At 48.8% G+C, this 17418-nt stretch overlaps 1 protein-coding gene across 1 annotated transcript in view; it reads right to left on the reverse strand.

Annotated features, from left to right (window-relative positions):
- The window catches only part of LOC134789643 (transportin-1), a 32750-nt gene that overhangs the window by 12484 nt on the left and 2848 nt on the right, over positions 1-17418 (reverse strand). The window contains exons 5-8 of the mRNA XM_063760234.1: positions 17151-17246; positions 6613-6808; positions 5699-5901; positions 5171-5380 (exon numbers count right to left, since the gene is read on the reverse strand). Of these exons, the coding sequence (XP_063616304.1) occupies positions 5171-5380; positions 5699-5901; positions 6613-6808; positions 17151-17246 (705 nt within the window). The remainder of the gene's footprint in view (positions 1-5170; positions 5381-5698; positions 5902-6612; positions 6809-17150; positions 17247-17418) is intronic.

Here is a 17418-nt window from a genome sequence, read left to right on the forward strand (position 1 = left end):
TGTAGCGCGAGAGCGTCCAGCACGTGATGGCGCGCACCAGCGCCTTGCGCTCGCCGAGGCAGCACACGAGGTAGGGCACGAGGTCGGGCAGGTGCGGCACCATGCCGCCCATGCAGCCGTCCGCCAGCACGTGATGGTGACTGACCTCGGTCATGACGGGGCGCAGGTAGAGGTCGTGGGACTGCGCCACCACCCAGTGGCTGTAGCGCGAGAGCGTCCAGCACGTGATGGCGCGCACCAGCGCCTTGCGCTCGCCGAGGCAGCACACGAGGTAGGGCACGAGGTCGGGCAGGTGCGGCACCATGCCGCCCATGCAGCCGTCCGCCAGCACGTGATGGTGACTGACCTCGGTCATGACGGGGCGCAGGTAGAGGTCGTGGGACTGCGCCACCACCCAGTGGCTGTAGCGCGAGAGCGTCCAGCACGTGATGGCGCGCACCAGCGCCTTGCGCTCGCCGAGGCAGCACACGAGGTAGGGCACGAGGTCGGGCAGGTGCGGCACCATGCCGCCCATGCAGCCGTCCGCCAGCACGTGATGGTGACGGACCTCGGTCATGACGGGGCGCAGGTAGAGGTCGTGGGACTGCGCCACCACCCAGTGGCTGTAGCGCGAGAGCGTCCAGCACGTGATGGCGCGCACCAGCGCCTTGCGCTCGCCGAGGCAGCACACGAGGTAGGGCACGAGGTCGGGCAGGTGCGGCACCATGCCGCCCATGCAGCCGTCCGCCAGCACGTGATGGTGACTGACCTCGGTCATGACGGGGCGCAGGTAGAGGTCGTGGGACTGCGCCACCACCCAGTGGCTGTAGCGCGAGAGCGTCCAGCACGTGATGGCGCGCACCAGCGCCTTGCGCTCGCCGAGGCAGCACACGAGGTAGGGCACGAGGTCGGGCAGGTGCGGCACCATGCCGCCCATGCAGCCGTCCGCCAGCACGTGATGGTGACTGACCTCGGTCATGACGGGGCGCAGGTAGAGGTCGTGGGACTGCGCCACCACCCAGTGGCTGTAGCGCGAGAGCGTCCAGCACGTGATGGCGCGCACCAGCGCCTTGCGCTCGCCGAGGCAGCACACGAGGTAGGGCACGAGGTCGGGCAGGTGCGGCACCATGCCGCCCATGCAGCCGTCCGCCAGCACGTGATGGTGACTGACCTCGGTCATGACGGGGCGCAGGTAGAGGTCGTGGGACTGCGCCACCACCCAGTGGCTGTAGCGCGAGAGCGTCCAGCACGTGATGGCGCGCACCAGCGCCTTGCGCTCGCCGAGGCAGCACACGAGGTAGGGCACGAGGTCGGGCAGGTGCGGCACCATGCCGCCCATGCAGCCGTCCGCCAGCACGTGATGGTGACTGACCTCGGTCATGACGGGGCGCAGGTAGAGGTCGTGGGACTGCGCCACCACCCAGTGGCTGTAGCGCGAGAGCGTCCAGCACGTGATGGCGCGCACCAGCGCCTTGCGCTCGCCGAGGCAGCACACGAGGTAGGGCACGAGGTCGGGCAGGTGCGGCACCATGCCGCCCATGCAGCCGTCCGCCAGCACGTGATGGTGACTGACCTCGGTCATGACGGGGCGCAGGTAGAGGTCGTGGGACTGCGCCACCACCCAGTGGCTGTAGCGCGAGAGCGTCCAGCACGTGATGGCGCGCACCAGCGCCTTGCGCTCGCCGAGGCAGCACACGAGGTAGGGCACGAGGTCGGGCAGGTGCGGCACCATGCCGCCCATGCAGCCGTCCGCCAGCACGTGATGGTGACTGACCTCGGTCATGACGGGGCGCAGGTAGAGGTCGTGGGACTGCGCCACCACCCAGTGGCTGTAGCGCGAGAGCGTCCAGCACGTGATGGCGCGCACCAGCGCCTTGCGCTCGCCGAGGCAGCACACGAGGTAGGGCACGAGGTCGGGCAGGTGCGGCACCATGCCGCCCATGCAGCCGTCCGCCAGCACGTGATGGTGACTGACCTCGGTCATGACGGGGCGCAGGTAGAGGTCGTGGGACTGCGCCACCACCCAGTGGCTGTAGCGCGAGAGCGTCCAGCACGTGATGGCGCGCACCAGCGCCTTGCGCTCGCCGAGGCAGCACACGAGGTAGGGCACGAGGTCGGGCAGGTGCGGCACCATGCCGCCCATGCAGCCGTCCGCCAGCACGTGATGGTGACTGACCTCGGTCATGACGGGGCGCAGGTAGAGGTCGTGGGACTGCGCCACCACCCAGTGGCTGTAGCGCGAGAGCGTCCAGCACGTGATGGCGCGCACCAGCGCCTTGCGCTCGCCGAGGCAGCACACGAGGTAGGGCACGAGGTCGGGCAGGTGCGGCACCATGCCGCCCATGCAGCCGTCCGCCAGCACGTGATGGTGACTGACCTCGGTCATGACGGGGCGCAGGTAGAGGTCGTGGGACTGCGCCACCACCCAGTGGCTGTAGCGCGAGAGCGTCCAGCACGTGATGGCGCGCACCAGCGCCTTGCGCTCGCCGAGGCAGCACACGAGGTAGGGCACGAGGTCGGGCAGGTGCGGCACCATGCCGCCCATGCAGCCGTCCGCCAGCACGTGATGGTGACTGACCTCGGTCATGACGGGGCGCAGGTAGAGGTCGTGGGACTGCGCCACCACCCAGTGGCTGTAGCGCGAGAGCGTCCAGCACGTGATGGCGCGCACCAGCGCCTTGCGCTCGCCGAGGCAGCACACGAGGTAGGGCACGAGGTCGGGCAGGTGCGGCACCATGCCGCCCATGCAGCCGTCCGCCAGCACGTGATGGTGACTGACCTCGGTCATGACGGGGCGCAGGTAGAGGTCGTGGGACTGCGCCACCACCCAGTGGCTGTAGCGCGAGAGCGTCCAGCACGTGATGGCGCGCACCAGCGCCTTGCGCTCGCCGAGGCAGCACACGAGGTAGGGCACGAGGTCGGGCAGGTGCGGCACCATGCCGCCCATGCAGCCGTCCGCCAGCACGTGATGGTGACTGACCTCGGTCATGACGGGGCGCAGGTAGAGGTCGTGGGACTGCGCCACCACCCAGTGGCTGTAGCGCGAGAGCGTCCAGCACGTGATGGCGCGCACCAGCGCCTTGCGCTCGCCGAGGCAGCACACGAGGTAGGGCACGAGGTCGGGCAGGTGCGGCACCATGCCGCCCATGCAGCCGTCCGCCAGCACGTGATGGTGACTGACCTCGGTCATGACGGGGCGCAGGTAGAGGTCGTGGGACTGCGCCACCACCCAGTGGCTGTAGCGCGAGAGCGTCCAGCACGTGATGGCGCGCACCAGCGCCTTGCGCTCGCCGAGGCAGCACACGAGGTAGGGCACGAGGTCGGGCAGGTGCGGCACCATGCCGCCCATGCAGCCGTCCGCCAGCACGTGATGGTGACTGACCTCGGTCATGACGGGGCGCAGGTAGAGGTCGTGGGACTGCGCCACCACCCAGTGGCTGTAGCGCGAGAGCGTCCAGCACGTGATGGCGCGCACCAGCGCCTTGCGCTCGCCGAGGCAGCACACGAGGTAGGGCACGAGGTCGGGCAGGTGCGGCACCATGCCGCCCATGCAGCCGTCCGCCAGCACGTGATGGTGACTGACCTCGGTCATGACGGGGCGCAGGTAGAGGTCGTGGGACTGCGCCACCACCCAGTGGCTGTAGCGCGAGAGCGTCCAGCACGTGATGGCGCGCACCAGCGCCTTGCGCTCGCCGAGGCAGCACACGAGGTAGGGCACGAGGTCGGGCAGGTGCGGCACCATGCCGCCCATGCAGCCGTCCGCCAGCACGTGATGGTGACTGACCTCGGTCATGACGGGGCGCAGGTAGAGGTCGTGGGACTGCGCCACCACCCAGTGGCTGTAGCGCGAGAGCGTCCAGCACGTGATGGCGCGCACCAGCGCCTTGCGCTCGCCGAGGCAGCACACGAGGTAGGGCACGAGGTCGGGCAGGTGCGGCACCATGCCGCCCATGCAGCCGTCCGCCAGCACGTGATGGTGACTGACCTCGGTCATGACGGGGCGCAGGTAGAGGTCGTGGGACTGCGCCACCACCCAGTGGCTGTAGCGCGAGAGCGTCCAGCACGTGATGGCGCGCACCAGCGCCTTGCGCTCGCCGAGGCAGCACACGAGGTAGGGCACGAGGTCGGGCAGGTGCGGCACCATGCCGCCCATGCAGCCGTCCGCCAGCACGTGATGGTGACTGACCTCGGTCATGACGGGGCGCAGGTAGAGGTCGTGGGACTGCGCCACCACCCAGTGGCTGTAGCGCGAGAGCGTCCAGCACGTGATGGCGCGCACCAGCGCCTTGCGCTCGCCGAGGCAGCACACGAGGTAGGGCACGAGGTCGGGCAGGTGCGGCACCATGCCGCCCATGCAGCCGTCCGCCAGCACGTGATGGTGACTGACCTCGGTCATGACGGGGCGCAGGTAGAGGTCGTGGGACTGCGCCACCACCCAGTGGCTGTAGCGCGAGAGCGTCCAGCACGTGATGGCGCGCACCAGCGCCTTGCGCTCGCCGAGGCAGCACACGAGGTAGGGCACGAGGTCGGGCAGGTGCGGCACCATGCCGCCCATGCAGCCGTCCGCCAGCACGTGATGGTGACTGACCTCGGTCATGACGGGGCGCAGGTAGAGGTCGTGGGACTGCGCCACCACCCAGTGGCTGTAGCGCGAGAGCGTCCAGCACGTGATGGCGCGCACCAGCGCCTTGCGCTCGCCGAGGCAGCACACGAGGTAGGGCACGAGGTCGGGCAGGTGCGGCACCATGCCGCCCATGCAGCCGTCCGCCAGCACGTGATGGTGACTGACCTCGGTCATGACGGGGCGCAGGTAGAGGTCGTGGGACTGCGCCACCACCCAGTGGCTGTAGCGCGAGAGCGTCCAGCACGTGATGGCGCGCACCAGCGCCTTGCGCTCGCCGAGGCAGCACACGAGGTAGGGCACGAGGTCGGGCAGGTGCGGCACCATGCCGCCCATGCAGCCGTCCGCCAGCACGTGATGGTGACTGACCTCGGTCATGACGGGGCGCAGGTAGAGGTCGTGGGACTGCGCCACCACCCAGTGGCTGTAGCGCGAGAGCGTCCAGCACGTGATGGCGCGCACCAGCGCCTTGCGCTCGCCGAGGCAGCACACGAGGTAGGGCACGAGGTCGGGCAGGTGCGGCACCATGCCGCCCATGCAGCCGTCCGCCAGCACGTGATGGTGACTGACCTCGGTCATGACGGGGCGCAGGTAGAGGTCGTGGGACTGCGCCACCACCCAGTGGCTGTAGCGCGAGAGCGTCCAGCACGTGATGGCGCGCACCAGCGCCTTGCGCTCGCCGAGGCAGCACACGAGGTAGGGCACGAGGTCGGGCAGGTGCGGCACCATGCCGCCCATGCAGCCGTCCGCCACCGCGCCCAGCGCCAGGATGCCGCTCTCCTGGAATATTACACATATTACTTCCATTATAAAGCTGGACCGAGTGGCCCCTGCGAGACCGACAAAACTCTATATACGTTGTCTTACAGGTCCGTACATTTTTTTTAATAAATCAATCTTCTAGTGTCCGGGGAAAAAGCGCAATTCCGCTAAAATATTATTTTTTAAACTTTTTGTTCAGAAACAGGTGATTGAACTGAATGGCATAGATAAGCAGTAGGGCACCGAGATAATGTACAGGACGGGCGGCAGATCCTGCCCGAACACGTTGGCGGGCACGTCCAGGGCCGCCGCGGGGGCTCCAGCCGGAGAGCTCACCTTGATGACCCAGTCCTCGTGGAACAGCGTCTCCTTGAGGATGGGGAACAGCACCGGCAGCAGGTCCTGCGCGAACACGTTGGCGAGCACGTCCAGCGCGGCCGCGGAGCACTTGCGCAGGTTCCAGTCGGACAGGGAGCCGTCGTCGTCGCCGCCCTCCTCCTCGTCCTCGGACTCGCCGCCGGCCATGTTGCTGTCGCCTGCTCCAGCTGGAACAACAAGCCAATGTTAACCACTGAGGGTTGTGAGCACTTAGGGTCAAATACTATCTATTTGACCCTGATACACTTCGATGGGTCGACAGATTGCTACTCCGTCGCTCTGAAGATAACATTAAAACGATTGAAAGCCCACGCTGGAGGAGATAAGCAGCAAATCTGGCTCAAAGTCGGTGGGTTAAGGAACAGTCTCGATATTTGAAATCAGTTTTTTTAGGTCCGTGTGCGAGATTGTTACGATTGTGTTTAACGGAGACGGAGCGGGGCTTGTGGAAGCGGGGTGGTTGTCGGAGTCCCGGTCGGGCTCCGCGTCGTCCGCGTCGTCGTCGCGGTCCCCCCGCAGCAGGATCACGTCCATCTCGGAGTAGCGCACGAGTGAGACAGTGTGCAGTACCGTTGTGTTTGACGGAGACGGAGCGGGGCTTGTGGAAGCGGGGCCGGATGTCGGAGTCCCGGTCGGGCTCCGCGTCGTCGGCGTCGTCGTCGCGGTCCCCCCGCAGCAGGATCACGTCCATCTCGGAGTAGCGCACGAGTGAGACAGTGTGCAGTACCGTTGTGTTTGACGGAGACGGAGCGGGGCTTGTGGAAGCGGGGCCGGATGTCGGAGTCCCGGTCGGACTCCGCGTCGTCGGCGTCGTCGTCGCGGTCCCCCCGCAGCAGGATCACGTCCATCTCGGAGTAGCGCACGAGTGAGACAGTGTGCAGTACCGTTGTGTTTGACGGAGACGGAGCGGGGCTTGTGGAAGCGGGGCCGGATGTCGGAGTCCCGGTCGGGCTCCGCGTCGTCGGCGTCGTCGTCGCGGTCCCCCCGCAGCAGGATCACGTCCATCTCGGAGTAGCGCATGCCGCGCACCAGGACGGGCAGCAGGGCGTTGAGGCGACCGCCGAGCACCTGAACAAAACGGGGAATTTAAAGGCTGGATTCCACCTGTGTGCGGCACAAGCGTTTTTGTACTGAATATGCTTGGTGCCGCACTCTGGTGGATCCCGTCTTGAAAGTATCAAGAACATATACTGCGTCAAGCAAATCTTGTCAGTAGAAAAAGGCGGCAAATTTGAAAAATCGCGGGCTAGCAACACTGTGTTCGAATAATTCCAAAATCGCGTGTCATCTGTGTTTTATCTGTGGCCAACTTGTTTGTTGACATTCTGAATCGTTTTTATTTCAAGAGATATTTCTGCTGTGACCTGTGATATTTTCTGATATTTAATAAGATTGTGCATTACCTTAAGCAAAGCGAAGCCTGCAATGTATAATCATACTCGTTGATAGTACACATTACTGAAATTTTAGGTTATGACAAGTACTGGAAGAACATGGGAAGAACTTGGGAACTTTTAAGATTATGTGCAGTTTTTTTTTGTTTTAGGGTTAAAAGGCATAAATAAAATTAAAACGTATGCCTAAATCTATCCAATAAGACCACACATTGTGTCCTGGAAACCGTCCATAGGCCCACATATCTTAATATTTTCAGCGACTGATTCGACTACATAATTTACAAAGGTAAACTTTTAAAACAGTATTAAGAACTTTGATCATATCGCCGTTCTTTCGCAACATTACCTAATCCTTACATATATTTGTTGCAGGATTAAATCTCGCTCAATATGAGGCGTTCGTAGTAGGTAGTTTCTCTTCAGAAGTTCAGTCAGACAATACTACTACGGCGGTTTATATACGTGTACAGCTCAACCAAGACGAAAAATAAATTTATTATTTAAAAATGTAACAAAAATATTGAGACCTTAAATATTGATGGAATAGATTATTCTTGTATAAGTTGTCCTTATGTTAGTCATCAAGAAAATATATTATTTAGGCTAATTTGTTTCATGCTCTCAGCTACTGCACATATATACCTATGGGAAATCCTAGTTTATACTTGCTGAAACAGGTACAGTCAGCAGCAAAAGTTACTAAGCGGGCCAGGTGTTCAAAATGATCTTGACGTGACTTTATTATTAAGAGAAAAAGAGTGTGTCAAGGTAATTTTGAATACCTGGCCCGCTTAGCAACTTTTGCTGTTGACTGTACCTATGTATCTTTTTAAAAGAAGTTTTAAGTCGCTTTACATACCTGTTTGTTCAATATAAGAAAATAATGTAGTCAGCATTCATATGGAGCACTAGACGCAGTGTAGGTATAATGTTAGAAAAGTATTTTCACATTTCCAAAATGACAAGTCTTGAATAGCCTAATGTGCAAGTTAATAAAATTTCCTAACAGTATTCTCCTGATATATAAATGCCTTGTTTAATTATCAGCATACCAAATATAATTTAGCCGATATGTGTAACATTTTTAGCCCATACACAAAACAGCAGCATGAGCAAAATGTTACCAAACTAGCATGTAAAGAGTATCCCTGAACTATAATTATACACAACATAACATATTATAATTGTGTTATATTTCTCAAACATATTTTCTAAACTTTAGCCTGGCAAACACAACTAGCCAGTTAGTCAGATCCAAGAAAATTATACTCATAGCTTTAGCATAAGACAAAGAGTATGATTCACCCTGTCTTTAGACAGTCAGTCCTGGGCCAAACTACATAAAGAATCTATTTTATGCCTGCCACAGAACCCTACAAATTATAATTTGAATAGAAGAATAGAATATCTTAGCACCATGAAATAAAATAGGTACCAAGGGTTAAATTAGACAAATTACTGTGAAACTAAACTAAAAATATTTAGTTTACCCAAGAAATGTTTATTGTAAGTTAATTAAAGTTATATAGGGAAGATAAAAGGAGTTAACTCCTTATGTTTGGAAACTTAAATTACACATTTTGTAACAAATCTGTTTTATGCTTAAGATGCAATAGATGACTACAGAGTATTATGATGCTTGGTTGAAGTGATCAGGTAACCTTGGTAACTTCATATTTTTTCAATGAATGCCCTGAATTAAAGTGTAGGTAGTTAAAGTGACCCTCATCTTCTCTTACATTTAAATTAAATAAGCACCCAAATATCATTTGTTTTATTTTTATTATGTATATTGTACAATATATACCAATCAAAATATTACACAGGTAGGTATGTGATATATTATTGATCCAGAAAAGTACACTAATTTACATTAACAAGCGGCATATTATATTGTAAGTATCAAATATTCCACAATTTCCATTTTGCTATGATTAAAATTGAATTCCAACTGAGAAATCTAATAAAATATTAAAATCCAGTAGGACATCTACCTACGGAAGCAATGATTTTATTCATACATTCTAGTTTAATGGCATCTCTTCTTCTTTGTCGTTCCCTCATGACTGAGGATCGTGACCAATTACTATGTCCCTCCATTTATCGCGAACAAGGGCTATGGGGGTGCCCTCTGCATGGAACCACATGCTTGTTTTATGGAATCCGACCATCTTGCAGGGGCTCTTCCTGTAGCGCGCTTGCCTTCAACTTGCCCCAGTATGATGTCACGTTCGAGGCTGTGGTGTGGCGACCGCATTATGTGCCCAAAGAATCTAAGAGCCCTCTCCTGGCAGATTGTTGAGAGTCGTTTGGTGATTTTGAGTTCTCTCAGAATGGTTTAATGGCATAGACCGCTCCTAATTGTAATTTGATATCTTCAAATTTGTTAATCATTTTGACTAACATGGCTTTTAAATTGTCCGTCCATATTAAATAAAAAATTCTAAAATTTTCAATAAGCCGCAAATGACAATTTGAATTGACGTACGTAGGGCGCGCTCAGCGGAAAAAAAATCATATTCGTTTTAGTTCGACGTACATTGCTGCTTTTCTTAGCGCAATACTGCTCTTTGAGTGTTGCCCTACTTTAGTTTGCTTTACATTGCTACTGACAAGATTTGCTTGACGCACTATAGCAGCTGCTGTACAATCGAAGTCACGCTCTCATTTCCGACGTGCTGAAATAGGTGACATACAATTTGGCGTGCACTGTCCCGGTCAGCGGGATATTATCAGCGCGTGATGATAACTACATATTAGTTAGCTCGAGCTATGTTAAGCTGATGTAACTAATGTTGTATTGCTTTAATGAATACCTACAGAATATATTAGTCTAAGGGCGGCCCCTTAGTGTCGTTCTTGTAACTTTTTCAAGCTAACGGGTGATTATTTGATTAGCCAACTCCCTTCATCACGATATCGTGTCAGAAGAACATTTAGCTCTTTATCTTACACGCAATTTCATAAAAAAATGGATTTCTAAAACCGCTGATTATTAGATTAGATTGAACTTTCTAATTTACAGTGTTCATTAAGAAAAAAGGTATTTTCAGCAAGAAACGTAAATATTTATGCCACTAGATCCATTTACCTAGGATTCGCATATACTCGATTGAAGTCATAAGTCCGCTTGGCAACCTAAATTCTTTGTGATATAAATACATATATTAAGTTGATGTTGATATACATACGCACAGATAATTATGTATGCCGAGAAAAGCGACTTTTCCACGAAATTTCATGAAATATTTGATAGCTTATCATTCGTTGTTTACATTAAAACTCCACATTACACAACATAATTTCTATTTAAGTTTCCTTACTGCAAAGCGTAACTAACGAAAACAATGAGTATGATGAATACTATGAATAGTAGGTATAATGTATGCAACAATGTCAAGATATAAAACAACTGTTATTACAGTCAAGGCCTTTACTGCAAGTTTAACCAAGAACCGAGAAAAATATAAACTAATAACACTAGTAGTGTTATTCCACCTTTTTTTTTCCTTAGGAGTAGTCAGGCGTGGCTCACTCCGCGATTTCGTCGCTTTGCAACAGGTAGCTAAAAGTACATCCGTTCCACACGAATTTTGGTGGCTAGCCATAAGCCGCGCGTGGCGCTGTCGCCACCTAGCGGCCATATCTGTCCTGATCGTAACTGACGCGTTTTGTTAGAGAGCGAGTCTTCTGTACCTAGTACTATTATTTATTCTGTGGAGTAGTCAAGTACTAGCAGAAACACAGAATCATACCATTAGTAGAGCTTATCCATGCAATGAGATTAAAATCAGCTTACAATATGGTGTATGGTACAAAAGAACAGGTTAAATATTTTGGCCGCCGGACCTAGTCCGCAAAGACGCTCACTCACACGCCAGAGTAAATTTTAAGTAAACAACTAATAAAAAAAATTTAAGGATTGCAAATAGTGATATCGATATTTACAATTTATGGTAAAAATCTTCTCAATTTGGCTTTGTTCTTAACCAACTTTAATTTATTTCGAAAATGCCAAGAATTAACATATTTCTTCCACACGATAATGTTAAAAATAAAGGTCTTTATCATTAAAAACAACCACTAAACAATATCGATTCATGACGTAATATCACCGCACTAGGCTGTACGAGAAGTCTTTTATACAAGACAACGGCGCGCATGGACTGCCCGCAGTGCAGACCGACAAGGACTGTTTCCGCGCGGATTAAGTAATAATAGTCTCTAGGTCAACGGCGCACATAGGTCGGAAATCCTGATTTAGGCCGCCAAAAATATTTTATTGCATTTTTGCGCTTTATATACGATATCGAACTAAGAAAACATATTTTTAGATAATTACAATTATTATTTTTAAATTTATGGCCCTTTTTTCCAAAAAAATATTGATTTTGCTCCTCCTCGCTTGATTATTTTATATATTAATGATATATATTATAGTAAATAAATATGTATTTTCTTCCATTGACTAAATAAATAATAAAATACACATATATTTATACATATATATTATATTTAGGTATAAGAGTAACATATGTATTAAAGAAACTAATAGAAATATACAAAGGTTGTTATCTAATATTATTACGACTGATACATTTACTCTAAAAGATCAACATAAATAAATAAAACACACGCCACATTTAATCATCATCATATCTTAAAGAAAAATCCTCCTCATCGCTGGGGTAGCATTGATCATTCTCCGCTCTCGCCTTATGTGGCTCAGCAGAAATCAATAGCTGCATAGTTTCTGGCAGAAATAATTTAACTCGAGGTTTCGTTATCTTTCTCGTACTGCTGATAAGCGGATCGGAGGTCAGAAGCAACCTATGGTAAATGTCTAGATTGCAGTGTTCTCTAGAAAACTTTCGGGCATAGTTTAAACGATATGACCGAAAGTGTTTGTTTCGGGCTTCTGCAGCTTCCTCCGAAAGCTGTCCAAAGGTAACGATTAAGTTTTCAATAATATGTAATTCTGCCATGGTTCAGTATTTTGTGCATTGTGGGTGTCATCGGATGCCACTCATACAAATTTATATAAAGTTTTGCCGTTTCCAGAGCCTATGGGCGGAGCGGCGGAGCTTCCTTCCAACCAAGATTCATCAAATATCAGAAAATTTTCGACAATGCGACGTGATTTAATCCATCTCTTTTTAAATTCTGATTTAAAATGTGAAAATTTACGCTTCATGTTCTTTTTTTCTTGATCTCCGTCACCTGAGCGCATAAGGAGATAATTTTCCAAAAAGTCCAATTTTCCAGTTATTGTCTGAAAATTTTGTTCATTTAACTTATCAAACAGGTATTTTCGAGTCACAACTTTTAAACCCGAGGCATTTGATGAACCTAGAATAACAGAAAAGACATTTTAACGCTAATGAAAAAAAAAACGTAATAATTTGCTATTTCCGGATTTTTTTTGGAAACTCGATATTTTACAAAGTGCCCTCCAATTTTTTCATAAAATGTAAAGATATAGTTGATTTATAGAATGACATAAAAATTATCACTGGGACCGACGGGCCCGGAAGCATAGTATTTTCACAATTGATGTTTAATCGAGAATTTGAATCGAAATAAATTTTAAAGTGGACTGTATGGTTTTACATTAAGTTAAGACGAAAATTTTCTTTTGCTATTAAATATTTAAGTAAATCGAATTCACGAGAAATAACAACTTAGAACAGTGCACAATCACATACCTTTATGTTAATGATGGTGAAGGTTCGTGCGGGTTCAGGCTCGCTCCCCGAGGATTCCACGGTGGCGGCGAAACGTGCGAGCTCGACTTATCGTTACCTTAACCCAGAATACCTCCCTGCAAGGCCTGTCACTCTCCACACGCACAATGTAATTGGCACTTCTCTAAATTACTTCGAAAGTACAAATTCTGACCGAAAGTTGGCTTTACAATAATTATTCCACAATTTTAACTCGGAGCAACGTACTTTTAGTAGACGGATTAGAAGGTTAATGGCTGCCGGAAACGGCTAGTGTTGTATGTAACTAACCCTACCGGAAGTTATAGGCTAATAGAGATGTCACCTAAAACCGATATTCAAACGAAAGATGAACATTTGAATATGAAAAAATAACAAAATTTTCATCCAGAAAAGGGTCATGTTTAGTGGGTTATATATATATCATAAAATAAATATTTCTAATTCAAAATAATTGAAAATAATAGAAACTTACCTGAATTTTCGATATCCATCACTTTCACTGACAAATAAACTCCACAAAAATAAATATTGGCTTAGAAATGTTTGCTTCGGATAACAGTGCTAAGAACCGCGTGTGCAACGTATGTGAAGACTGAGTTTTGAGAACCTGGTAGATTACGAGGGGCGTTCAATATATATAATGAGATTGAGATGCAAACTCTTTAAATATTAGGAAAGTAAATACTGGCCGGTAAAGCTAATCTACCTAGCTGATTGCCATGAAAAAAAAAACTACCTGTTTTTTTGTTTAAAAAAAAATACGGCGATTTCTTTGCGATGCTATTGAGTACGTTAGCAAAAATGGAGAAAATTGAACTGCGCGCCGTTATCAAATACTTGTGTTTGAAATTTTTTTCTACGGACCAAGTCAATTTAGATTTACGGGACACTTTAAGGTCTAATGCTCTTCCGTATTCGTCAGTCGCACGTTGGTGCGCCGAATTTAAACGTGGAAGAACATCGACCATGGATGACCCCCGCTTCGGACGCCCTACTACAGCAGTAACTGAAGAAATTGTGAAAAAAGTCGAAAACTTAGTTTTGGCGGATCGTCGTGTCACGGATAGTTTTATTGCTGAAAATGTAAAGATTTCAACGGGGAGCGTGCATAATATTTTACATGAACGCTTGGGTATGAAAAAGGTATCAGCGCGTTGGGTACCCAGAATGCTTACTGACACGCAAGAACAAACTAGAGTCGAGATTTGTCAAGAAGCTTTGGACCTGATACAGCAAGACCGGGAACTTTTTTTGGCGCGATTTATAACAATGGACGAAACATGGCTCCATCATTACGACCCTGAAACGAAACTGCAGTCTATGAGATGGAAAAGGCCATCATCTCCAACTCCGAAGAAACTCATGGTGGGCCCACCTGCCTGGAAGGTCATGGGCTCTGTTTTTTGGGATGGTAAAGGGGTCGTAATGATTGAGTATCTCGAGCATGGAGCCACCATTACGGGCACTTTATATGCCAAACAAATAGCAACATTGCGCAATGAGATCCGTGAAAAACGGCGAGGTAAACTCTCGAAAATTGTGTTGTTCTATCAGGACAATGCACCGGCACACAAGTCCGCCGTTGCAATGGCTGCAATACGTGATTCTGGGTTCGATAGTGATTTCTACCTATTTCCGAGATTGAAGGAATACCTAAGAGGCAAGAAATTTGAAGACGACGACGCGGTAGTCGCTGCAGTAAGTACAAGATTTTTTAAGTACTCAAAATTAAACCTTTTTTAGAAATGGAATTTTAAGTTTAGAAAAAAGATATACTAAGTGTATTATGCTAAAAGGTGACTATGTCGAAAAATAAAATAACATTTAATAAAAGTTGTATATAACATTTTGATACGAAGCTTTTGATACGGAAGCTTTTGATAAAGCTTTTGATACGGTTTCACACACAAGCATATGGGAAGCTCTTGGGAACCAAGGAGTAGAACACCAGTACATAGAACTCCTCAAGAGCCTCTACAAAAACAGCACAGGTAGAGTAAGACTAGAAACGACGGGTTCGAGTTTCCCCATAAAAAGAGGCGTAAGACAGGGAGATCCTCTATCCCCTAAAATATTTATAGCCATCCTAGAGTTAATTATGGGACAACTAGACTGGAAGCACTACGGTATAAATATAAAAGGCAAATATTTAAGCCACCTCCGTTTTGCAGACGACCTCGTCGTACTGGCTGAAACGGGATCGCAACTTCAAATTATGATGGAAGCTCTACATAGAGCAAGTCTCAAAGTAGGACTTGAAATGAACCTGGCTAAAACTATGATAATGACAAACAGTACAGAGAAAACAATAACAGTAGGCAACAAGCCCTTAAACTATATTGAACAATATATATACCTCGGCAAGCAAATAAGTTTCAACAAGAAAAATAATGAACTGGAAATCGAAAGGAGAATACAAAGCACGTGGAACAAGTACTGGAAATTGAAAGAAATCTTCAAGAGTAACATGCCCATAACCTTAAAAACTAGAATTATGAACTCGTGTCTACTACCAGGCCTAACTTACGGATGCCAAACATGGAAGTTCACAAAAAAAGTCAAAGACAAAATAAGAACTTGTCAAAGGGGAATGGAGCGTAGTATGGTCGGCATCAAAAAAATCCAAAAAATAAGACATACAAAGATAAGAAACTTAACAAAGGCCAAAGACGCGCTTAGACACGCCAAACAACTGAAATGGAAGTGGGCGGGACATGTATCACGGATACCGGACCAGCGTTGGACCAAAAATGTGACGTCATGGAAAGGGCCACTAGGAAAACGGGGTATGGGAAAACCTGTGACTAGATGGGAAGACGAAATAAAAAATATCGCTGGTCAAAACTGGATGCAAATAGCTCAAGATAGAGATGAGTGGAAAACTCTGGAGGAGGCCTTCACCTGCGAAGACGGGGTTCTTGCTAAATATTAACTTTAAAAACTATTCTAAAATGTCATAATTGCAAGAAATAAAAGGCTATTTTATTTTATTTTATTTTATTATATAACATACTCATTCTCACTTTTTATTGAACGCCCCTCGTACCTACGTAACTGATAAGGGTGGTGGTGGGGTGGGATTAATTCCGTGATAGTGTGGTGTTTTTCGAGAACTAATTAGTTTTGCGATAAGCCGATTTTTAGAAAGTTGACTTTTGGCGGCCTAAATCGCGATTTCCGACCTATGTGCGGCGTAAGCGCTCGTCGGCACGTAAACTTTATAAGCGTAACATTAGAGCCGCGCATCGTGTGTCGATAATATAAATGTACCGGAACTGCATTGGGGAAAATTACACGTGGGTTGAATTGTCAATGAGTGAAGAAAGAAAGTATTTATTCACATTTTCTTATTGGAAAATGGGTGGGGATAGGAAATGTTCGGGAATGCATGTTTCACATTCGACATGTTCCTTAGATGAGCTTCTCAGTTCCCGTATTACATCCACCCTACCATGACAAAATTTCGTCAATTTTAAATATATAACATTCTCATAGTTAGGCGACACTGACTAGTCCGAGCGTCCGCCTGTACCACTCTTGTGCGAAGCGGTCACTGCAGGGGTATCACTCCCCACTACACTATTATCTAAAAAATGAATCATTTGTTCTGCAAATAGACCACAAGGACAGATTTACTTGTCTGACTCTACTATCTACAGCTGAAGAAGCTCGCTGAACTTCAGCCATAGTTATGCCTGTCTCTCTCTCGTTTTACGTATTCTAGTTACGAGTTACCACCAATTGGCATTTAACAAGTGTTCAAATGCTTAAATAAAACCAGATTTGCGATTCGATATTTATTTTGAATATTCTCATATCAAGTTAACATTCCCATCCCTAGCTGTCTTGTATACAAGACAACGGCGACGAGGAACATGAAAAACACATTTTTTTTTGATATCCTTATTATAAAAGAATGGATTTATATAGCTGCTTTAAATGCATTTTTTTTTAAAACAAGGACCTAAAACATTAAAATGAGTGTATAAAAATTTACAATTGATATTTTTTTCACATTTACCGAGCGGTTGAATTTGTGTCTTGTAATACAAGACAGCGGCGCCAGTGTACCGTTCTATCGTTGTCTTGTATACATGCCAACGGCGCTCAAAGGATTAACCCTCTGAATGCCGCGCCTATCGTGTACGGCCCGTCACCGCGCCTTGGGCGTCACTTTGTCGAAATGCACGAAGGTTGATACCAATATAGGTTGATAGCCCAAGCTATAGTTGCACGCGTTAGTTGACGTCTTTGACGGTCAAAGCAAAGGGTTAAAAATGAACATACCTCTCTGCAGACACTCTGTTCAGCGAGTGACAGCCAGAACTCGCAGGCCTCCAGAGCTACTCCCTCCTCGGGGTCTTGGGTTCTCACCAACATGTACTGTCAACAAAAACATCACGTTCACATCCAATACCTACGTGAAACACTACCCTTAGTCTAAAAGGGTGCCTGTTGAGTTTTAGATATAAGGACAAGAGGACATTTAGAGGGAACAAAAGTTCAAGTTTTTCTATACATATAAATCTTGCTAAATATATGTACCATCAGCATC

This window comes from Cydia splendana, chromosome 4 (assembly GCF_910591565.1).
Source record: "Cydia splendana chromosome 4, ilCydSple1.2, whole genome shotgun sequence".
Taxonomy (NCBI): Eukaryota; Metazoa; Arthropoda; class Insecta; order Lepidoptera; family Tortricidae; genus Cydia; species Cydia splendana.